At 42.8% G+C, this 25,431-nt stretch overlaps 1 protein-coding gene across 1 annotated transcript in view; it reads right to left on the bottom strand.

The window, feature by feature from the left end:
- PLCXD3 (phosphatidylinositol specific phospholipase C X domain containing 3) overlaps positions 1 to 24,946 on the bottom strand; it is a gene marked incomplete at its 3' end in the record, with an annotated part of 88,028 nt that extends 63,082 nt beyond the window's left edge. The window contains exon 1 of the mRNA XM_082013036.1: positions 24,740 to 24,946. Within this exon, the coding sequence (XP_081869162.1) occupies positions 24,740 to 24,842 (103 nt within the window). The 5' untranslated portion in view covers positions 24,843 to 24,946. The remainder of the gene's footprint in view (positions 1 to 24,739) is intronic.
- Between the last annotated feature and the right edge of the window lie 485 nt (positions 24,947 to 25,431).

A 25,431-nucleotide genomic window follows, 5' to 3' on the forward strand; every position in this document is an offset into this window, starting at 1 on the left:
TCCATTAATATATATACCTGTGTGTATACATATGAATGAAAAAGCATGCAGGACTCCTCTGAATGGAAGCCTAAAGAGCTACACTGCAACATGTACAGCTACCTTTAAAAGGCTGTGACAGATCCTTGCAATCATTTATTACATCTTAGTCCTACTCACTGCTCTCTCCAGGAATTCAGTAACATGTGGCGATATCAGGACACCCAGACAGAGACAGTGGTCTCCCCTTTGTTAGAGAAAGGGCAAGCATCATGAACACGGTCACATAATGGGGCCACTTTCAAAATGCCTTGAAAACATAAAAAACTTGTGTCGTAAACAAGGAATTGAAAAATGTTTTCATGCACGTTATCGTTACCTTTTGCTTCTCTATTGAGAAGGTTCACTGCCTTTATGTGGCTTATAGGCTTCTTTACATTATCTTGTAGCTCAGCTGCTCACACTTCCAGTCCTTACACATATTCCAAGCATACAGATTCACTCTTCGTATTACATAGTTTAATCCACAGTTTGCTTTGAAACGGTGAATTTGTCTGGGACTAATAATACTGTCCACATTTTGCAGCCTATTTATCAGTCAGATTCATCAATCCGTTCTCCTATGAGTAGTTGTGAGTAAATTCCCTCAAATTACCCTCCCACACGTAATTGCTTCTCGTAAGAAAGGTTATGCAAGTGTTCAGGAAAGTTCACTAGGTCACTGCATTCAAGAAGTACCTTTTCACACTTTTAATTTATATCCCAAATGTTTTTAACCTACTGAACCAGGATCACAGCCACACTGTACCCTATTCACATTCTGACTTTCTCTGTTTGGAGGAGATGAGTAAGCTTTTAGAATTTGAGCTTTTATAAAACATGCTGAGAACAAAGCTCTACCTAAGCAACTCTGATACAGGAAGGATTATACTTCAGCCAGAAAAACCGAATACAAGTTACAGCCGAAAACAACATGTTTTTCATTGCTACACCCTGCTCTGTCTACCCCAATCTACCTCGTAACAGTCTATGTTTATAAATTCATGCTAGACTGTCCATATTTGTGATCTTACTCTGCTGCAGGGAAACTAGACATCCAAAGGAAAACCCTTACCAAATGTTACTTTTTCTGCCAAGTAAGGATAAAAAGACAAAAGAAACTACCTAATTGCAATACTACGAAATAATAATTGATTTTTAAAAGATTGAAGATGAAAAATTTCATAACTAATGTCAAAAGACAGTAAGAGTAAGGAAAGCAAAAATTCTACAAGTCAACAGGATTGCACTACCTGTTGCGTAAGTCAATTAAGTAAGTCTAATGACTATGAAGGAAGAAAAAAAGCGAGGAAAAAAAATCTAATTTTAAGAAATTGTTGTAGCCATGATTAAACGCCCTTGAGTAACTATGCCACTATTACGGCTCCTTATTCTGTCTGGAGAGCAATACTGTGTCAGCCCACATATTCTCTGTATATTGTCTAAGTGAATATTTTCAGATATCAGTCCCTGTTTCCTTCCCCTAAAAACCAAACTTTTGCTCCTAAAAGGCTAAAAAACACCCAGTGTTTCAGCACATGTACAAGTAAATCAGCCATTTAGCCATGCAGGTAAAATTCCTCCTGAAGCAGACAGCAAAACTGGCATTGCAGTGAAATCTTCTTTCATAACCTTGTCAGGAGTAGCCTCTGCCTCTTGCAGACTTTTTTTTTTTTTAATAAAAAGAAGTGATAATGGTTCGGTTTCTGACTGAGATCTCTGAAGCCTCTTCAAAGTGGTGATACCACACTTCCCAGGTCTTGCAGGTAACAGAAAAAGGATTATTTTTGCTAGACCTAAACTAACAAGACATGGTGTCTATTTCATAAAATATTTTCTGTTACTTAAATCAGTAAGAGATAACATTAATTTTTTTATGTGTGATCACCTATCAATTCAAGCTTACACATGTTATTGTTCAAGAATGCCTGCAAGGTATTATTTTAGAAGAAAGTAATCCTACATGGTTGATTTACAGAGCAGAAACACCTAAGGGAATTAACAGACAATACCTACAGGTTCATGCCAAAATCATATTAGAACTCCATATAGGCTGTTCAACAAAAACAGCCTACAACAGCCAGCTCCACAAGAGAAGTGGATTTCAAAGACTGGAGGCAGAAACATACTTAGTTCTCCAGTGTTGCCAGCTCATCTTGGCTCTTTGCCAACAGTTTCCATCCTACAAGTCCTACTTCTGATCTAAGTCCACACAAACCAAAAATTGAAATATGGAACATAAGTGGTTTTAAAAAAAAAAAATTAAAAATTCTGTATTACAGATGTCACAGAAAGGGAAGCTTTCAACAAGAAATCTGTTCATCTTTTAGAACAGCTTTAAAATAGGTTAATATGTGTAGTTTCAGTGTAGCATTCTGCACAGGGGCATTCAGCTCCCTGCAAATTAATCCTTTACAGGAAATGTCCTACTCGTAAAACGACTCAGACAGAAGTTAGAAAACCCTCAAAAAAAACTCACAGAATAAAAAACTACTTTGACCATAGAGGCTTTCAGAAGAACTAGCTGAACATTCTTCACAGTCCTGAAACAGCATGCATCTCTCTATCCAGCATCACCAAAAGATTTAGAAAATGCACATGTATTTCAGTGAAAAAGCTCTAAGTTTGTGCCATTTTTAGTAGCTAGAAACTGCAAGACTATACAAAGGAAGTAGCAGATCTCCTTGCCCCTGTTCTTGCTGTTTCCTACAACTCTGCATATGGTCACTGCTGGAGAGCAGGACAATGGGGAGATGGCAGTACAGCTATTTACATGGTGCTTTAAATACAACATCTTGGTTTGAAATAAATCCTTTGGGTTTGATATATCTTGCCATTATTGAATTAATACCTTTAAATTGTCTCATGACTAATGTAAAACTTCTTATTTTTGAATGGGAAAATGCCTATTTTTCCATCCCAAACTTCCGCTTTCATTGGCTTTTCTCAACTGCTAATAAAGAAAAGCATCTGTTACTTTCCAAGTTCTTTGCCTGATTAATATGGAATTTACTAGAAAATTGACAACAACAGTCTTAGGGAATTTCAGATCGGGGTCTCCTTACAGACCTCTAAGGCCACAATAGCTAATGGTTATTTATGCCAGACTGTTGCATAGCACAGAAGAAGAAGTCAGTTCAAGCTGCGTATAATTTCATTCAATAGACTCTACAGCAAGCCTGAAACCTCGTGCTGAGATGAAGTGTTATTTCCAGAAAGAACTCTAATCTCACTTTACCAGATTTCACTTCTCAATCTATCAGTTGTGCTAGCAGTCTCATCGGTAAAAACGCACAGTTTAATTCCAAGCTGAATATATATGGAGTAAAAATGTCATTTATATTTCACTTCTTGACTATCCCCAGAGCATGTTGTGATAGCTATGTTCCTACTGGAAAGCCATCCTGAAAAAACATTGCTCATATCCTTTAATCAGAGTCAGAAACCTTTTCATATTCCGTAGGAAGAGACAGTTCCATCAAAAATATGAATCTCACAGGGTCTCTAACACAACCTTCTTCACGGTCTTGATGTAGCAAATGGTCTCCTCATGATTTCATAATTTCTAGTGTCAGAATAAAATGTGTCATTAAAAGCTTTAAAAGGGCAGCTCATAGAATAATTTACAGGACATCATCTTCAACTGACCCCCAAGGATACTAAGACTGAAATGCACAGAGGCAGCAACGATTTCAGCCTCTTCTCCTGATATCGCCAGCTTTCCCCTCCTCCCTTTGGCTGAGGTAAGCGATTCCTCACCATTTGCTCTTCTTGAGGCTTTGAACTCCTACTCCGATATACTACACAGCCGCACCATCTTCTTGGGCAACCGGAAAACTGTGATTATGGAGGACAGCACAGTCAGAAACACACTTTTATACAAGTATGACACTACCACATTACCTGAACCTCAAATACTCTTTGAAAGGCATAGAGTCTTTACAAGCAGAAAAAGCAGACAGACCATAGAATCACAGAATGGTTTGGGTTTAGAAGCGACCTTAAAGATCATCTGGTTCCAAACCCCTGCATAGGCAGGGGCACCTTCCACTTGATCAGGTTGCTCAAAGCCCCATCCAACTTGGCCTTGAATGTTTACATGGATGGGCATCCACAACTTCTCTGGGCAACCTGTTCCAGTCTCACCACCCTCATAGTGAAGAATTGCTTCCTTATAACTAGTCTAAATTTACCCTCTTCAGGTTTAAAGCCATTATGCCTTGTCCTATCACTAGATGTCCTCAAAAAAAATCCCCCTCCAGCTTTCTTGTAGGGCCCCTTCAGGTACTGGAAGGCTGCTTTAGTCTTCCTGGGAGCCTTCTCTTCTCAACAATCCCAACTCTCTCAGCCTGTCCTCACAGCAAAGGTGTTCCATCCCTCTGATCATTTCTGTGGCCCTCTGGACCCTCTCCAACAGGTCCATGTCTTTCCTGTGCTGAGGGCTCCAGAGCTGGACACAGGACTCCTGGTGGGGTCTCACCAGAGCAGAGCAGAGGGGCAGAATCCCCTCCCTCAACCCGCTGGCCACGCTGCTTTGGATGCAGCCCAGGATACGGTTGGCGTTCTGGGCTGTGAGTGCACATTGCCAGCTCATGTCCAGCTTTTCATCCACCAGTACCCCCAAGTCCTTCTGCACAGTGCTGCTCTCGATCCATTCTTCACTCAGCCTGTATTGTACTTGGGGTTGCCCTGAACCATGTGCAAGACCTTGCACTCAGCCTTGTTAAATCTCATGATGTTCACACAGCCTGTCAAGGTCCCTCTGGGTGCCATCCCTTCCCACCGGCATGTTGACTGCACCACACAGCTTGGTGTCATCAGCAAACTTGCTGAGAGTGCACTCAATCCCACTGTCCGTGTCACCAACAAAGATGTTAAACAGCAGCAGTCCTAGTACCAACCCCTGAAGAACACCACTCATCACTGGTCTCCACTTGGATGTTGAGCTGTTGACTGTAAGTCTGAGTGCAGCCATCCAGCCAATTCTGTATTCACCAAGTGGTCCATCTGTCCAATCCATGTCTCTCCAATTTAGAGATGAGGATGTCATGCGGGTCAGTGTCAAATGCTTTGCCTAAGTCCAAGTTGGACTTCCCGGATAGAAGGGCTGTTCAAGTACAATGAGCAGAGTAACAAATACTGTGGTAATTGGCTTATGGTCTTGGCTTGGTTTGTTCTTTCCTTTCCAGATACAGATACAGCTCTTCAAATTAGCATCATTCTCTAAAGGAGAAGAGGGTAATGTGATGAGGGTGGCTCCTTGCTGGACATCACAACATTTAACACCCATATTCAGGAACTGTGTAAATTAAAACAAACAGGAATTCTGTTTAACTATATATTTCTACAAGATAAGCTTCAGAAGGGAGACACTAGTAATTTTTTCCACATCACCAAACCTCTGGTTTGCCTTCATCTTATGGAAGTATTTCTGCAACAAAGGATGTGACTAGCACCCCAGAACCACACATGGAGAGGACAAATTTTCTCTCTACCTGGATCTTGCAGAGGTTCTTCCATGTGGTTAAGGCTGAAATGCTGGCAGAGCAGCAAGGACAGTGTAGGAAGTAGCCAAAAACCATGGTTCCGCCTACCTAGCTCAAGACTGATGGGAAGCGAGCTACAAGCAACATGGCTGTCAGGGAACTGCCCTGGTCAGGTGTGTCCCCATGGCTCAGGGACAGCTAACCTCAAAGTACTACCGTATGTTAGAAAGTAATATTGCACTTAATAGTTAATATTTTTCCTCGTATCTTCCCTGCTTTAGATTTTCTTCTAAGACAGAATGTGCTTTGATTCCAGCAAAGCGTTAGGGCATGAATTTAATTCTCACCTGAATTACACCCATGACTAGTTAAGGCTCAACTGGGGTTGTCCTCCTCCAGCTTTTAAGAGGTTTCTTAAGGTGTAAGCAGTCCTACCAGTGGGCTTATTCATGTAAAAAACCTCACTGGTAAGAAAAAAATAATTCAAAGTTTGCTTCTTGATGAGGAGTGATTTCTACATAATTGTCAGGCTGTAATTCAATTGGCTAGGCTCTGCCACACACACAACTACCTAGAGAGAGGCTCCAAGGTCACAGATCTTGGCTCTTTACCAGACGGAGCTACTCAGCACAAAACTTCACTGAGAACGAGCACTGCACTTTGACAGAGCTTAAGATGTCCCCTGCAGACAAGAGCTCAGAGAGCATGTCAGGCTATGTAAGAAAATTCACTCTCCCAGTGCTTGCCCAGTCTTTTTGTACAGCATGACAAAAACAACCTTCCCAAGGCATTAGCAGCATCAGTTTTTACAAAGCAGCAGTTCCAGTAACTCACCCATGGTCTGCACTAGCAGCAAACTCTCTGAACTTATGGTACCCCTCCAAACTTGTCTCTGATGAAGAATTATAAAAGAAACTTAATTACTATTCTCTAAACTACTACTTTTTGCCAGAAGGCAATCTGAATTTGAGAGAAATCAGTGAGGCATGGATGGGTATCTTTTCATCTTTTAAGAAGTTTCTAAAAGTGTTCCACGGAAGGTTTCCCTCATGTGTAGACCATCACTGACGTGGTGCCAATCTGCAGCAGACAGTCCCCTGAGCAGCTGACGACCAGTGGTTGGTGGAACCCATTTGACATTATCCACGTCCAGCATAACGTGCCAAGAGGCTCAGTAGCTAAAGCTGCTGGAGGAGAAGGGAGAGACAAAGATAGCTACAGGTGATGGTGAAGCTGTTCGAAGCTGCAGCTTCAAGAAGACTGCATAAGCTTGATCCCTCAGGAGCCCTCAAGTTTTTGCACATGAACCATTGTCATTTATTGCTCTTTACTACAACTGAGGTTGGTTGAAAAATACATTTCAGCTTAGGTTTCCTAAAGATGATTAAAGGATGGGAAGAAAGGGTTTCTTCAGGCAGGGCACCCACCCGGTAACATGGTAACTTTCTCTTTTACAATGAGGCACTCTTTCCAGTCCCTGTGAATACCATACCTCATTTGCAGCCACACCGGATTGCCATCTCTACACTACACACCGTGCTTCTGAACGTGCAGCTGAAGCCTGCAGTGGCCATTTCTTCCCTGCTGCCTCACATGTCAAAATCCCAGCCGCTACTACCCGCCAGGTCTCTTCCAGAATTACAATGTTTTAAATCCCTCTTCTGAAAAAAACCCCACAAAAACAACAAACAACTGTCTTTCAAATAATTCTGAAGCCTATTAGTTTATTTTTACCCAAGTGAAGTCCATTTCACTGTGCTGCAATATGGGCTGCTGCTTTCCTCATGTGCTTCTTTCAATTGTTATTACTCACGTATTTCCACAATGGAGTTTATTCTCATCTCGATTATTAACGAAAACCATTAAATGAAACAGGACCAAAACATTGGAGCAGCGAATAAACACCTTGCCCAGAATCCAGTTTTACCAATTCAGAGCTGTTTTCACCTGAAATGTGTTCAGATTGATTGGACTCAACCACCACTACTAAGATTTCTTTTTTTTTTTTTAAACAAGTATCAAGCACAACAGGACAACAGCAAACAAGTTTTAATCTGTGGTTTTGCTAAAGATATTCATCAGCTACTTGAAGCTTATTTCTCTAAAGTCAACATAAACTCATTGTCAAGGAAAGCAGCAAGCAGCAGGCACAGGCCACTGGCAAACATCATTTTAGGCCCACAATAATTCCATATCCTGATTTAAATATGGCAGCGATAAAAAAAAATGTTCCATCAACAGTTTTCACTTTAAATATACTAGCTTGGCACTAGTGGAATATCTCCATACTGCAAAATAGCTTGATTTCAGTGCTGCATCATCAGAACACAGCCCCGTTCTGCTGGGAGCTCATGGAAACCTTTTCCTGCATGGTTTATCATTTGTTTCATTTAAACTTCTCCACAGCAAAGTCTGACACTTTCACATTTTGTAAAGAAAGGCCTAGGCTGCAATGGTATACAAACAGCTCTTTTGAAACAGAGGTCCTGAGGACAAAATTTAATAGATAAGGATATTGCAGCAATACGTATTTTTGGAACATACGCAAGAATAACAGAAGTAAAGCAGTCTTTTCAGAGCCCACAGATGAACACAGCAGCTGGTGGAAGTGTCAGGGTACATCCTTTCATTTAGCAGTAAAATGTGGGCTTAAATTTTTACTGTAAATTTCACTTACTTTCCAAATATCAGCATCACACCTGTGCCCCCTCTTTCTGAGCATAAGTTTTCCTCCATTTTTCCTCAAGCCTTAGAAGGGAAATCAGTCAGCAAACCACTCCTGGGCTGCGCTCTAGGTGCTTTCTGAAGCGAAACTTTAGAGATGGAGCTAAGTCTGGCAGCGGTCACCCCTTAATCCACAGGCAGGGATTTAGGGTTGTAACCTAAATGTCTTGTCCTCATCCCTCCAGCCTTCAGCGCATTTATTCATGTTTTAACTTGCTGTATTCTCTCCCTTGCATGATTTTGGGTGAATGAATAAAACTAGTGGTGCCTTCAAGCTTTCAGACAGTGCTAGAGGAGGCTTCTAACTACTCACACCTTGTCACACTCCCCACTAGCATATCTTAAAGACCATGGCAGTCAGGTGAAGTCCCCAGAGACTGGAAAAAGGGAAACATTGCACCAATTTTTAGAACAAAGGGTAGCAAAGGAGGAGCCTGGGAACTACCAACCTACCAGCCTCCCCTCTGTGCCTGGGAAGACCATGGAACAGATCCTCCGAGAAGCTATGCTACGGCACATGGAGGGCAAGGAGGTGCTTTGAGACAGCCAGCATGGCTTCCCCAAGGGCAAGTCCGGCCTGACCAACCTAGTGGCCTTCTCTGATGGAATGACTACATCAGTGGACAAGGGAAGAGCTACAGATGTCTATCTGGATTTCTGTAAAATCTTTGACACAGTCCCCCACATCATCCTTCTCCCTAAATTGGAAAGATATGGATTTGATGGGTGGACGAGGAATTGGTCAGATGGTCATATCCAGAGGGTAGTGGTCAACTGCTCAAGGCCCAGTGACAGAGATCAGTGATGAGTCTATCCCTCAAGGGTCCATATTGGGACCAATGCTCTTTAGTATCTCATCAATGACACAGACAGTGGGATCATTGTTTGCAAAAGACAACAAGCTGAGTGGAGGAGTTGACACACCTGAGGGACGGGATGCCATCCAGAGGGACCTGGACAAGCTTGAGGAATGGGCCCATGCGAACCTCATGAGGTTCCACAAGGCCAAGGGCAGGGTCCTGCACCTGGGCCAGGGAAATCCCCACTATCAGTACAGGCTGGAGGATAAAAGGATTGAGAGCAGCCCTGCCCAGAAGGACTTGGAGAACTGGTGGATGAAAAGCTGGACATGAACCAGCAATGTGCGCTCACAGCCCAGAAAGCCAACCATATCCTGGGCTGCATCCAAAGCAGTGTGGCCAGCAGGTCAAGGGAGGTGATTCTGCCCCTCTACTCCACTCTGGTGAGACCCCACCTGGAGTCCTGTGTCCAGCTCTGGAGCTCTCAGCACAGGAAAGACATGGACCTGTTGGAGAGGGTCCAGAGGAGGCCACAGAAATGATCAGAGGGATGGAACACCTCTCCTATGAGGACAGGCTGAGAGAGTTGGGGTTATTGAGCCTTGAGAAGAGAAGGCTCCAGAGAGACTTTATTGCAGCCTGCCACTACTTAAAGGAGGCTTAAAAAAAAGATGAGGACTGATTTTTTAGGAGGGCCTGTAGCAACAGGACAAGGGCTAATGGTTTTAAACTAAAAGATTCAGACTAGATCTCAGGAAGAAATGTTTCACAATGAGGGTGGCTGAGGCGCTGGCACAGCTTGCCTGGAGAGGTGGTAGATGCCCCATCTCTGGAAACATTCAGGGTCAGGTTGGATGGGGCTCTGAGCAACCTGATCTAGTTTAAGATGTCCCTGCTGACTGCAGGAGGGTTGGACTAGATGACCTTTAAAGGTCCCTTCAAATCCAAATTATTTGATGATATTCCATACCATATGACATCATGCTCAGCATATAAAGCTGGGGGAAAAAGAACAAAGGGGGAGACATTTGGAGTGATGGCGTTTTGTCCTCCCAAGTAACCATTACACATGACAGAGAGCCCTGCTTTCCTGGAGATGGCTGAACTGCCATCTGCTGCCTGCCGATGGGAAGTACTGAATGAATTCCTTATCTCGCTTTGCATGCACTCATGGTTCTTGCTTTATCTATTAAACTGTCTCTATCTCAACCCATGAGTTGCCTCACTTTCACTCTTCTGTTTCTCACCCTCATCCCAACAGGGAGGACTGAGTGAGCAGCTGTGTGGTCCTTAGTAGTTGGCTGGGATTAAACCATGCAAGCGACTTGCTCAATGGTCTTCACTTCAGGAAACAAATCCCACACTCTGGTTCTTTGCACGAGTAACTGAGGGACAGAGATAAAAGCAGCTGGCTATGGTTCACCTGCTGAAAGGGGAGGAAGTGCTGCTGGATGGAACAGGAGACACCCAGCGCAACAGCAAGGCAGTGTTCATGTGTCACTCCACTGGATGGCAGGTGCAACCCCTAATGTAACTCAGAATTTACTGCTAATGACCAGCTCTTGCTCTGCAAACCTCCTATTCAGCTGAGCCTGCTGTAACACTTCCTTTGCTTTTCCAACGAGGCCTGAAACCTCACGTCCTGCAGGTCACTCTCCAACTCATGGGGATCTGCCACCATCACTTATGATCTTGTCTTGCCTCTGACTGGCTCTTGTCTTCAGAGACCACCTCAGAGGCAGGCAATACCATCTAACCCATCATCTATGCCATCACAGCCTCTGATTACTAATGAACTTGTGCTGCTTTCCTGTGGGAAATGTTTCCTTTCCTCCCTGGTATGACAAAGTGCAAACCACACAGGTCTCACGCACAAGACATCAAAACCTAACGTGTCAGCTGTCATGAAACTCTGAATGCCCTACTTGTCCTTTATTATACGACACTGTAATTCACTGTCAGAGCAGAATACATCAATTCTAAATTACACTACTGTTTAGGAAACAGAGTCGTTCAAAGGCTGTCACTAAATTAAGATCTATAAAACTCAGGTTCATTTCATGCCCCTGTACTGAGCACTGGTGAGGCCGCACCTTGAATCCTGTGTTCAGTTTTGGGCCCCTCACTACAAGAAGGATGCTGAGGTGCTGGAGCGTGTCCAGAGAAGGGCAATGAAGCTGGTGAGGGGTCTGGAGCACAAGTCTTATGAGGAGGGGCTGAGGGAACTGGGGTTGTTTAGTCTGGAGAAGAGGAGGCTGAGGGGAGACCTTATCGCTCTCTACAACTACCTGAAAGGGGGTTGTGGCGATGAGGGTGTTGGTCTCTTCTCCCAAGTAACTAGTGATAGGACAAGAGGAAATGGCCTCAAGTTGCAGCAGGGGAGGTTTAGATTAGATATTAGGAAAAATTTCTTTATTGAGAGAGTGGTCAGGCATTGGAACAGGCTGCCCAGGGAGGTGGTGGAGTCACCATCTCTGGAAGTGTTCAAAAAACACGTAGACATGGCACTTCAGGACATGGTTTAGTGAGCCTGGTGGTGTTGGGTTGATGGTTGGACTTCATGATCTTAAAAGTCTTCTCCAACTTTAATGATTCTGTGATTTCCTGGTCCATGAAAAATGGAAAAGATCCTGTCATAATTATGAATCCTTTACAACCTGTGTTTAGTAGGGAGGCTATGGAGATGGTTACATGATACACACACTTTCCATGCTCTGACCATTTCTTTTAACAAGCTTTAAGTACATATCCTTGGCTCTAAGCTCTCTTTACTGAATCTGATCTCACACCTCCCTCTGGAAGCACCAGCAAAAGCCAGAAGTCAGAAGCCCTGTCGTAGCCATACCCCCAATCACCAGTGTTTTTACACATCGATACAGAGATGCTTTCTTTAACTGCTGCGCACTTTGGCTGGGCTAACAAAGTCACCCGCTCTGGCCACTTGCACTGTGATGTCTGAAGGATCTCCAGATCTAGTGCTCTTCTCTGCGTGCAGTCCAGGCATCAAAAAAATTCATAAATCCTTACCTTTAATTTGATACAAATCCATGCAGTGTTCTGACAGCTGCTCTTCTGTCGTCCCCACACCTCAGTATTACTGAATCGACTTGTTTTCCAACTATCCCACAGTTAGTATTATCACATGAAAATCCAGCCAAGATCAGAGACTAAAGCAAGAATATTGGTCTTTTGTAAGAAGCCGTTCAAAAGAAATAAGAAGAGTCTTGTGTTTCAGGGTTTCAGAAAACAGACCAATACTGCTGTCATGAAACAACCATACAATGGCCTCAAATCCACCACGAACATTTGAAAGCCCTTTCTTTCAGGATATTTTCTGTTTCTATATGTATCTCAATTCCACAGCAATTCAAGGAACAGATCACTGCTTTTGGGCTGTGAAACAAAAAATCTGAAATTATAACCTTTACTTTCTCCAAGAATTCTCCAGACTTCAATTACATGAACATCTTAAAAGATATGTTAAGACTTTGAAAATAAGCTAGCTTGTTTTCGAAATGCTGCCGCCTAGATATTACAACATATTATTATAAATAAGTGTTAATATATCTGAAATTTTATTTTCTATAGTTTCTTAATTTTACAGTAAAAAAGACCAAATCTCTGAAAGGCCAGCTGGCTCCAGTATCATCACCATGCAGACCAAAATCCCACCTAGTGGTATTTCAGTAGCACACTGTCTCAAAAAAGATTCAACTATATGGTATTTCTTATTCTTCTGCATGTCCCTGAACTCCCTGCAGTAACAAACTAACGGCCTGATCTGGCACTATTAGTCATCACAGTGTGTCTGTCAGTTGACAGAAATGTGATAGAGAGGTTTTCTCTAGTTGTTCCCTAATTTATATTTAGGTGATAATCAAAGACAATGGAATTTCTGGATAAGGCTCAATTGTAAAGCTTCTGATTTTTTTTTTTTTTCACTTTGAAGACATTTTTTGTTTCATGTAGCTATTTAATAATGGCTCACTTAAAGAGTAGAGGCAACATAAGCTTGTACTCGTATTTCTGACAAATGAGTTGCATTGGGTATTTTAGAGGGCCATGTTTAAGTCCATCATCTAATCAGCACTGTTTTCTTTAGCTGCTCAGAGCAATTTATCCATGAAGAGATAATGAAGACAGACTCTGTTCCACACCACACAGTGCACAAAGTAAAAACAGAGTTACTGCTCTGATTTAGTGACACTTCATACAGATCTGTATTTACACACGGTACAAGGCAGTGGAAAACCAGGCTCAGTGAGGCTAGTGTTAGAATTTCTCCTGGTAGTTGGTGAATTCTACTATCCAATAAAATGCTCAAAACTACCAACCAACTAAAAAACCCAAAACAAACCCACACCAAAAAAATATCCCCCCAAAAATACCACAAAGAAACCCAAAACCCTAACTTAACCGTGAAGTGGGTTGAAGTCATGCAAAAAAGCTTACTTAAGCACAGTATTTCCTTCCCTCTCTCCTGAGTCTTTCCTAGTTTGTCCATAAATTGGTGGGAGTTTTCAAAATACACTACTTTGCCTCCTAGATTAAAACAGTGTTCACAAATTATTCTCTAATACCCAGATACATGATTGCCAGCCTCTCCCCACTTATTTTTAAATGTGATTTCCATGTTAGAAGAATATGTCTCCACATGTCTACTGGCTTTATATATTCTCTAATGAAGTATTTTTGGCCTGTATCCCACACTTAAAACTGAGCTGAAATGACACCGGAATGAGAAGGGAACATAAAAGGGATTGTGTTTAGCTTCTTGGCCCGCGTGTTGCAGGAACAGCATGCTCTGGTAGACAACGGCCAGTTCAAAAGGAAAGGGCATTATGTCTCACTTGACACAGGGAAGTTGTTTTCAAGGGATTAAGTTTGTTTATCGGCACTTTTGAATACCATTCCAAATATGAAAACACTTATTACTAAAACCTTAAAATGATAACAAAACACCATCACCTCCCCTCCCTCTGATAAAATTCAAACTAATTCATAGCCTAGAAAGGTTGCTTTAAGATTAAGAAACCTTATCTCTCTGGGCACATCTAGGAAAACAATGCCAAAGAATGATACAATCCAGTTCTGAAAATTACACCGGTGGCTTATTGTTGCCTGAAGACTGACTTGAGAAGCAGGCTGGGCTGGAAGGAGGTCACCGCAAATGTAGGTTCCTCTAGGGTACGTGGCACAATGCATGTGATTCAGAAGGCTATACCCTTCCTCCAGAGGAGAGAAATGTTGATTTATATGGATTGCAAATAGCCAGAAACTACTGAACATTGAGAGAATGAAGAGGACATCCTCCAGCCATTCCCCCCGTAACTTTGCAGCGGTGGGTGAGATTCATAGGCCCCAGGAGACCACAAAAGACAACCAACATCCATGCTTGGCTGGGAAGTAGGCATTCAGGCTGCAGCCACTGCCCCCAGCACCACTTCTGCTGGTCTATGCAGTTATCTATACAGTATCAAAAACCTAAGCAGTCCCAGAAGCGGAGACAACCTTGCCTCAGTAGTCTCTTGCCCCAGTCAAGTTCTCTCATCGCCGACCCACAACATTACAAACCTCCTTGTGCCCTCTCCCAATGGCCATACAAACCTCACACTCTCCAGCAGCCAAGGGGAATGGGGAAAGTCTCTAACCCATCGTTTACAGCCTAAGGGACATGGCTCTCTTGAAAGCTGATGGAAAAGCAGTTCACCAGGGGTTATACAACATAATAATCTGGATGCAACCTTTTGGCTCAAGAAATCCACAGGCCAGTAAAGGGGTATGTGTAGAAGGGAATATCCCTTTATGCTCACCTCATCCTTAAGCTCTCCCCATCCAGAGATGATGCCAGAGTCAGGGCCTTAAGCTAACTGCACCTTTGATCTCCCTCAGCACAGGAGTTCCCACTCTGCCCTTACACCTCCACCCTTGCATCTCCCACACCACGTAACCCTGGCTCAGTTTAAGCCTTGTTACGTTTACTAGTCCATGTCCAAACAGAGCTCTTCTGCAAAACTGAAGTAACTTTTTGATAGCAGAGATTACTGCTGTTTTTGGAAAGGATGCAGCCTCAAAGGAAACAAAGAATTTTGTTGTATAAGAAGGAAACTACCAAACAGCTAGGAATCGAAATCCCAAAGCGGACTAGACCAGCCAACCTTTCAGTGACTTGTCCCAACCCCTGAAGAGCAGCAGGACACGACAGGGACAAACACCTAACGGCACAAAAGCAAACCATTTCTCCACCAATGCACTATCCCAAGCTCTCAAACAGGTCAATGTCTGGTTTTATCAGTGCATACTCAGATCTATTCTAGCCAGAAGAGCCTGCATTATTAACAGACAGTTCATTAAAACTGATCTTAGAAATGCCAGTTTTATTCATATTCCATGCTGTGATTTCTAAAGGGATTCCTGCTTCTCACACACCAGAAGCAAGAGGATTCATCTGTACATGCAGTGTTCGTGTCCTTCAGTGTCCTTTGGCTTGTCTCCTCTATAAGACAGCTACATCCAAAAATTTCTGAAGCTGTCTTGATTTCTTCTTATTTATTGTCAATTTATAAAATGTTTCTCAAAACACTCACTAGGCACATGCACTAAATACTTGGCTAACGGCATGAGTCCAGCTCCCTCTCACAGCAAAAGCCTGCACTACTAGATAAGCCTTAAAGCATGACTAGAAAGCCAAAATATACATGCTACCCATTTCCATCCCAGCCAGAACTCTTTTGAGACAATCTCTCCCACTGGAAAATGTAAAGGCTGTCAATTTTGCATCAGGAGCAGGGTAAGTCAGAACTCCAACCAAGCAATGCTGTGAAGATTAAAGTTCATTAAAACTAAGCATCTCCATGTCATTGGAAAAGGCTCCTTTTCAACCTTGGAGATGGCAAGAGAACTACACGAACTTGGAGGAAAGGTGAAGCATTAAAAAAACCCACAAATATCACCCGAAGCAGAAAATTCCAGACTTGGATTCACATATTTAAATGGCCTAAGTAGCCCTGAATTTAGACATGCAGTTTTTTGACCAGAAAAACTACACTGCTGACTCTTGTGGGTGTACTGAGGCCCATTACACATAGGCAGCAAGGACAGCTAATTCCAGTGCGCATCCGCCGAGAAGAGGTTCTGGAACCCAATGCCACTCCCAAAAAGCACTTTTAGTGCAGTGAGGATACAAAGATGAATTCAGACAGTGTCCAAGTTAGACCTTTACCTCCAGGAAAACTTTAAATCAACGCCCTCCTTCCCTTTATTGTGGCTGAGGATAACTGGGGAATTTCTGTTCAAAAACACCTTCATCCAACCCCAGTTCACCCCAGTGCACTCACTCCTACTGCAGTGCAACACAGAGCACTGTAGTCCTCATTGTTTTCCTGCAATGGAAAAAGCAAAAGGCAGATGCCTTCTGCAGGAGCTTCAAAGTGATCTACTGATCTGTCCATCATACACAGATAAGCAAATTTTGAGATGTCAAATCAGACACTTCAAGTCTGAGGAAACCAATGCAAAAGATTCACTCTTCTGGATCACATGATGGGAATATGCATCTGCCCACGTGATATGTAAGGAACACCACCTCACTGGCTTGCACGGCTTCTGAGGCAGTATTTGTGAATACAATCAAAAGAGTCTTGCAAAACTTAAGGGGTTCAACAGAAAGAAATAAGACTACTCCTAAAAGAGCAAACATGTTGGGACTCACGGAGCATGTTTCCTAACCCAGCTCTCCTCTTAAGACCAAAGCCAGCCTCAGTATCAGTGATCTTCTCAAAATTACCAGCCCCAGTCTACAAAAAAGACAACACAGCAGAGATTTCTAACAGCTTTCTTAAGATCATACAGCAGCTACAAAGGTAACGAAAATGATAAAACTTCTCCTTTTCTCTTCTACCCTTTAATAGCAGACATCCAAAAGAAACATCAGAGGACAATTACAGTCATGTACTGGTTCAGCAGATGCACAAACATGTCATTTGGCTTTGGTGTGAACATCCAGCCTAGTTTGAAGCATGTATTTTTGAAGAATACAAAGTTTTAACACAAGGATTTAGCAAAAACAACAAACTAATACACCTTGAGGCCCTAAGCCAACAGTTTGATTGCATAGCACTACATGTAACTCATATATTGTACGTTTTTCCTACTCTGACTTAAGTCCCCGTTTAGCAACCTTTTGTACTTATAAAACCAAGCTGTACGGCTGCCAAAGTATAAATGCACACCAAGTGTTCAATAAGATTTTTTTAGGGGAAAAAAAAAATCTTCTATTAAAACATGAATATATTGTGGATGATAGCACGACAAGGTAAAGCAGGAAGTATACTATTCATCTCACTGTGTTTTGTTTTGTTAAAAAAGCTACAGAATTTATTTGAAGCCCAGGTTAATTCAGTGCCCTTTACCCTGGCTTTTTAAAATCACAAGCAAAATTTATAATCCAATAAACTTCATGGATACGTTTTCACCTTCACAGCAGCAGCAGCACATGTCATGCATCTCCAATTATCTGAAACATCCTAGTGTCACACACAGAGAGGAGCTAAGGCTGGAACCACAACTAAGGAAACCCATTTTTTCTTCCCTCTTGTCTGTTTCTAGCTATTCCACAATATTTTATTTCATAGTTGAAACACCAAGATGAAGTATTTAAGCATGAGGCATGCAACCTCTAACCAGGTAAGATACTAGGTGAAGCAAAGATTAAACTTTAATATGAACAGAGGTGTTTTAAAAGGTGACAAAGCATCTGAAAACTGTTCTAGTGATTTGTTTTAAATTGGATCACAGTGAAAACTGTGGAATAGTTTTAAAATAGACAGAAAAAGACCAAATCTACTACCAAACAAAGAAAAGAGATTTCATTTCACCTCCAGAAAAAAAAGCCTTTTAAGTGGCTATGACATTTTGCTACAGTAGGAATATTATACAGTGAAGATTTTCTTTGGATTCTTGGACCTGAAGTGATGAAAGGTTGAGGACCCTCAACTTCCAAGGAAGCCAGCAGCACTCAGCACCTTTTCAGCATTTAGTCCCCATCTACCAGGCAGTAATCTACAAGGGAAGAAAGATCTTCAGCTTTGCCTCAAGCATTTTGGACAGATGACAATTTAAGGAAGGGTTACTATTGGTAGTATAAACTGCAGTTTATATTTTTGTCATTTAGTTGTTCTTCCATGTAGCCAATGGTAGAAAAAAAAAAATTATTTCAGAACTCTAGAGTAACCAACCACTTCTTAGCACAAACAATTTCTTTATTACCTATCTATATCCAATACGGAAACTCAACCTTTACTGTAAAAATGTGAAATATGACCTCAAGTGGTCTAGCTGTGCAGACATATGCAGCACCGGTACAGTGTTCTCTCGGAAGCATAAATACATGAAAATAAGCATACAAAATATTCATCACTGAAATCTCCCAGCGGAAATCGCTAGTGATTCCCGTTTCTGGCAGGCTACCTGAGAAAGGAGAAGTGTTTCATTGCATTTGTTTACATTGATTTACCCCAGCATTTCAGCACTTCTGTACACTTATTAGCTGACACTATACATATGTTCAAAATAATGGGAAAATATAAGATTAAACCAAGGCATGCTATACTAGGCCAAACAAGAAACCGTTAACTTTGTAAAATTTTACATTAAAGTCCAAACTTTGCAGATTTTGAGCCATCTTTCTTCCAAATTATATTCTTTGCAGTGTCCCATGTGCTTTACTGTAGGGATTGCACAGGCAGATCAGTTCACAAACTAAGCACCTACAATTTGTACCTACCTTGAAGAAAGGACAAGATGTGCATGCAGGTTATTCTCCCTGGAACTGGCTGCTCTTTGAAGAGCAGGACTGTTAAAAGACAAATCTGTTTACTGAATCTGGAAAGTATTTATTAGAGATACACAATCAATTTCTAATAGAGATATTAATTAAATTTTAGCTATGTAGAGCAGTAGAAGAGATTGCATAGCCCTCTTAGGAGGCTTAAAGTTATAGTCTCCATAACCTTGCCTAATTTGCACCTGCATTTTTAATTAGTTGCACAGTTGAGTGTGAGCATCTTCAAAGCAAGTATAATTTTGAGTGAAAGACACAGTGCAGGTTGCACTACAGAACTGTAGAAAGTTACTGAACATAAAGCACAAAGTTAAAAATTGTCAGAAGGTAAGGGCAGTTTGGATACACACAACAGTTATGAAGTTTTCAGCCAAGACATGAAATGAAACAGAAATTCAATGAGGTAGAAAGAGAGGAAAAATTCCAGATGGCAATAAAGCCAGTCCCTCCGCTGCACCTGCCGTGGTGGTGGGATGCGAGGCAGGTCAGAGAGGAAGCCAGCTCTGCTGGAACTAAGCCGCAGGAGACAGCAGACAGATTTCTGGATTAAATAAATAGCTCCTGTTGGGAAACCAAGCAAAAGCGGTCTCAAATTATTTCTTGTAGCAGATGGGCAAGTAACTGAAGGGCTTGAACTGTTTGATTTTTATGGCAGTACGAGGAACCAAACAGCTTGCATGCTAGAAACACATCATGGCAGGGGAAATTGATGGTGAATACCACAGGAAACTATGACACAGAAATATTTCTGAAAGGGTTGGAAATGACACATTAGCATGTGCAGGGCCAGTGAGAGACTGTTTTATGGATAAAAGTGATGTAAAAAGAAGCCCATCATCAAGGAAGACGACAGCTATCCTAAAAAAGTTAGGAATGTCAGTTATGAAGATCTTCACTCATTTTCTGAGCAGAAAATAAAGCATAAAGTACTTATTTTCAGGTAGAAGAACACAGAAATAAAGTACAGGGTGCACTGGAAAAAGAAACACTTATTCCAGATCCTTACGTGCATGTCAAAAGGTAATAAGCAACCTGCATTGTAGGTTTATTTATAAATTTGCCTGCATTATCAGTTTACAGTTCTAGGCGGACCTGATTTTGTATAGAATTGGACCCTGGCAAGCCAAGCAGAAGTACTCTGTTGACCACTAGTGGATAGACAAGGATGAAACAGGTCCCAAGTGCTCCCCAAAGACAATCATTCTTCACTCTAAGAACGCCCAATTTATCGGCTATTCAAGCTCAAAATTAAAGAGCTCCCTCACGTTTAACAGTGAAAATTTTGTGTATCTATGTAACCAATAAGGAAGTATTTCTAGCCATTTTTAAAATTAAAGGATTACCCCATGGGGCTGAGAATAAGAAGCTCCTTCCTAAGAAGTAATCACTTGAACATTTGCAAGATATTACAAGAGAAGACAGGAATTTAAAATGTCATTTGAAACAGAGCTATGTTACCTCAGTCATTCACAAAATGGCTAAAATATTCCAGCTACAGTAACATGCATGCTTTTCCCAAGTCTCTCCCTACCATCTCTTAATACATCTTTGACACTGACACACACCTTCCATTTTTTGTAAACTAATTCTCTAGGAGGTCTTGCTCTTTCTTTTCAAAGCATGATGATGGTAGGAGAGTGGGAAATAAAAATTTCAAGTCTCAGAGGCTCTTTCTAAAGATGAGTAGCATTAAAAAAATTCCACCTGCCAACAGCTGCTTATTTAAAACCAGCCAACTTCAGCTCTGCTATGTCTAGTAATTGCTTTGTGGCTGATGGACATAGAACTTTATAGGTCAAAATGAAAAAAAAAATCTCATCTGAGAAACAAAAGAAGCCAGTCATGTCTGTGCATTCCTCTTAAGGAACTAGATTACACAAACAGAACTGCCAAGCTGGTATCACTGTGAAAATAATTTTCACTGAGAATTGTATTGCTCATGGTGAATCCACCAGTGACAAGAACACATGCAGAGGCCAAAGGTTTCATCTTCTCAAAGAAAGCAAAAAAACTCTCCTATAAAATGAAAGCCTGAGGAGTCCCAACTCTCCAAATCATACACTCAAGCAATATTTTGGGTCTTAATTTCATTCAGAAATACGTACACTATATGAAGGACAGACATGTCCCTAGCACATACTGGGATTGCTCATATGGCAGATCTTAGACTAACACCAATTTTGGTGCAGGGATTAGTTACTTGGGAAGGAAAATATTCTTAGAGTTTTCTCAGAGGTTTGGAACATTAGCACCAGGGGAAAAGGCAACACGTATTACACATATTATTTGTACAAAAGCTTAGACTGATATAACACTAGATAGATATTTACTGATTGTCAGTAAGATAAAGTTAATCAATCAGTAAGTGGGTCAATTCATTAGGAAATGCTGCCTACTGATGTCTATTTTACTGCATTGCACACAGCTCATATCCCCAACCTGGATTAAGAAAAGGGCATTAACGCAGCAGAACACATAAATTCTCTATACCTCACCCTCTAGCCTCAACTTGAGGGCACAAAGATTTCAGTTCTATAAGCATATATTATCTACAAAAATGTATTTCTTATCCTGGTCAAAGAGGCACAGGCATTGAACAAAACTCCACTTTACCAACTACCAAAAGATAACCCTCACCACCAACAACAAAAATAATCCACAGTCCTCCACCTTCTTCTTAGCTAGGTTGTTGTGACTTTAACCAGACAGATCTTTCAATGTTTGAGGCAGTTCACAAACACAGCCCAACAGATCTTGGGCTGAAATCCTAAGAATATATCCTTTCATTGTTCTAATTGTCATAGCAATAGAAGATTACGTATAGTATCTTCTAGAAGCTGAGATATTATTTTACTTCCCAATAGTGTATCCTAGTATTTGCTACTGGTATCCTTCACATGAGGAAAATCTGCCATTTGCAGTACAAGAGAACACATACGGACAGCACAACAACAGAAGAAACATCATGGTATAACACATCATCCTTGGATTTGGAAGAAATAGAAATGGAAAAGTTTCTGATTGATAAAGCTGGCACAAGTTATACTAGACATCTCTGCCTCGTCTCCTACATTCCTGGTCTTAGGAAAACAAAAGTACCTGGCTTGACCTGCAGAGAGTAAATGAATTTATTGGAATACTAAAAAAATCCAGCACTGACTGTGGAAGCATAAGTGCTGATGAATAGTATAAATTTATGCCTGCTTAACAACTTAACAAGCTTAATAACTGACCAAGCTAAAAAAAAACACATGTGTGATTGATCATGTTTTTAAACATAATATGAACATGCATGTCTGTGCAAAGACAACACACTGTATCATCTCAGTTCCAAGCACTCCTTCTAAACAATGAGAAATTTACTGATGATTTCTAATAAAACAATATTCTCTCCTAATATACTGGAACATCCTCTGTATTGGGTAAGTGAGGATACATTCATTTGGAAAATTCAGTCTAACATTTTCAAGCTAATCGTTTGTTTTCTTCAACATTAGCACTGGACTGTTACTCTGGCACTGAATTCTATCCTGCTGAATTAAGGTCAAAATCAGTATTTCTACTGCTGCAAGGGAAGTTTACATCCTGTTGGAAAAATTGTACTGTTAACTTCTTTTGGCAAGAAAAAAAAGGCAATGTAAACAAAATGATATTTACAAGATAAGCAGCAATTCTATGAATACATTAGTAATTAAATGTTTCCAAAACAGTTAAGAATTCACAAGTGAAAACCGTGAAGATTTGACATAACACGTTTTGGATTCTACACATTCCTTGTATTAACTACTTTAATAGCAGTTTTATGTCAATAGCTATTACACACACATAGCACTAAGGTTCAGCTGTGGTCATATGGGAGGAAACTTCCAAACAAACATTATGAATGTTTCAAAGGTTACTACTTAAAGGATGAAACCAATCCTATGTTTGTCTTGGTACTAACATTGTCTATTTCCGCATTGTATGTTGAATATTATAATAAATCTACTGTTAGAAGATAACATTGAAACTGCATTGACACTTACAGCCTGTGTGCCAGGCTGGACAAATGCATATGAAACATATAGCCCTCCCTCTCCATAAGGCTCTATGTGCCAAAGCTGGCATTTTAAAAGTGAGATGGGCAGGCAAGTGAGGTTTGTGTCAATTCATAACAAAAGGGCAAATTTCAAAGGCCTTAACACTATGCCACTCAAGTCATAGAAGTTTTGCTGCTGTTTCACACAAAAGCAAGACTGTGGGCATGGCTGTTACATGAACAAAACCCGCCTGCCAATGTAAGGGATCAATTTCTGCACTTACAAACTGCAGAGCTCATCCACTGCTTAATGCTGTACTGGGATTAACTGGAATTTACTGTCCACAGTAGGTTTGGGCTTTTTTTTTTTTTTTTAGATTTAAACATGTTAAAGTGTGAAAGTTTGTATTATCACTTCCAAAGCTCTGAAAAGTATCCACTGTGAACAACAGTTGTGTATTCTACAAAGAGACTATCAGAAAGTAACTGAGAGATCTCGGTGAGATAGATGCATCAATAACGGCCTCATGATGCTTCCATCAAGGAAGCCAGTTAAAAATGATGCATATCAAAGGCAGTTTCTTGCATCTGGAAGCAAGTCAGTTTTGGTCTCCTCAAAACCAAGAAAAATCTCTAAAACAATACACTTAACCTGGAAAGGCCCAGTGAATCGCAGACTCATTTCTCACCATAGCCAATATTCTGCAAGAACATTACACAGCTTGTGGGTTAATGGAGAGTTATTAACACCAAATGCTTTTACAGCTCCAACACAATCTGATGTAACAGTTACAGATGCTGTAATGCAATGCCTTGGAGGGACTCAATTTTATATATGATATATTCAACTATCGGCAAAAAACAGTGTAGCAAGTAAAACACTAGACATAGCTTGGGTAAACTGTAAGAAACTAACAGACATGATTTTATAAGGGCACAGCCGTGTTTAAATGGAACTGTAGAAGACACATTCTAGAAAACAGCTACTGCCATTACTTTGTCTTAAAAAAAGTCATAATGTCATTTGACGATGTCATAAAAATTGCTGTAACACAAGCAGCTGCCAACACCAAACTTGCAGGAAGTGAACCTCTCTCGTAAGGAGCTTAAGACACATTACCGCGCCAGCATCCCTGACAGGTATCTCAGCGGGGACAGGATGCTGGTAAAAGAGGTCTCGCAAAATGAGGTGTTGCCTCGAACCAGGAACCATCAATTACTGCTCTGGAGTCTGACGTGTGTTTTGCCTAAGCCTACAGTTATTGCTAATATCTTTCAAAAAAAAAAAATGCAAAGAGCACAGGGTAGGAAAACCGTTGACAGTCAGAGCACCATGACCTGCCATTTCTCACCTTGCCTAAACTGGTGTGGAGACGGAATGTTTTCTGCGGGAGACAAGAAACGACGTGGCACGCTCCTGCGGTCCGCCTCCCCCCGCGCCAGCCCCCCGCCTGCTCCCGTCCCGCAGACGCGACCTCCCGGCGCAAGCTGAGGGCGAGACGGGCGGCACACGGCATTTCGGTGGCGCATGAGGTCCGGTAAACGGGCCGCTGCGCCAGTAGAGCGGGATGGAGACGCGCTACTTCTCCACAGGAGTCACAGACCCAGCCGGCGCGCTCCGCCAGCCATCGCCTCCAAGTTCGCGACAGCTCGGGGCTGCGGGGAGCGCGTCCTGCGGGCGCCTCTCCGGCCGCCCCGCTCGCCGACACCCGAAGCAGCGCCGCGGGAGCGGGACGAGCTCCCTCAAGGGCAACCACCGCCTCCGCGGCGCGAAAAGCGAAACGCGCTACACGCTCCGCTCCCCTTCCCCGGCGCCTCCCAGCCCGCGGGGAGGGGAGGTGGCAGCACCTACCCGGGATGGCCAGGTTGGTGAGCGGGGTGCGGTGGATGCTGCCGGGCAGAGCCGCCATCCAGTCGGCGAACCGCAGCTCGTTCTTCCCTTGCGACGAAGCCATGCCGCCGCCCTGCCCCTGCCGCTCTCCCGCCGCCGCTCGCTCCAGGCCGCCCGACCCGGCCCCGCCCGCCCGGCGCCGCCCCGCGCCGCCTGCCCCCGCCCTGCCGGTCCCGAGCGCTGCCCCCCGCTGCCTCCCCTGCCAGACCGACCCCGCGCGACCGGGGCTGCCCGCCGGTGCCGGCCTGTCCCCTCACAGCAGGGCGCGCTAGCGGAACCGGACGACACGCGCGGCGACACAGCCCGAGCTGTCCGGGCGGGCGAACCCGCCCTTAAATAGCCCAGGGGGCTTGGGGGAGGGAGCAGGGTCACGGCGCAGGCCCTGGGCGGGAGCCGCAGCCGGCCCGGCCCCTCGCCCCCGCTGACACGCGGCTCTGCGGCCGGCGGGCTCAGCGCTGTCGCCGTGCCCTCGGGGCGGGCGGAGGCAGCAGCGCCCGCCCGAGCGCCCGGCCGGGTGCACGGCACCTGCTGCTGGGGTGGGGGTTAGGGGCAGCGGCTGGCTGGCGTGCCCCGGCGCAGCCCCCAGGCTCTGCAGTGGTCACCCCCCCGGCCTCGGCGGTTCGCTGGGTAAGCGCCGGCCCTGCTGGGCCCGG

The sequence above is a fragment of the Phaethon aethereus genome (genome assembly GCF_964289735.1).
Source record: "Phaethon aethereus genome assembly, chromosome: Z".
NCBI lineage: Eukaryota > Metazoa > Chordata > Aves > Phaethontiformes > Phaethontidae > Phaethon > Phaethon aethereus.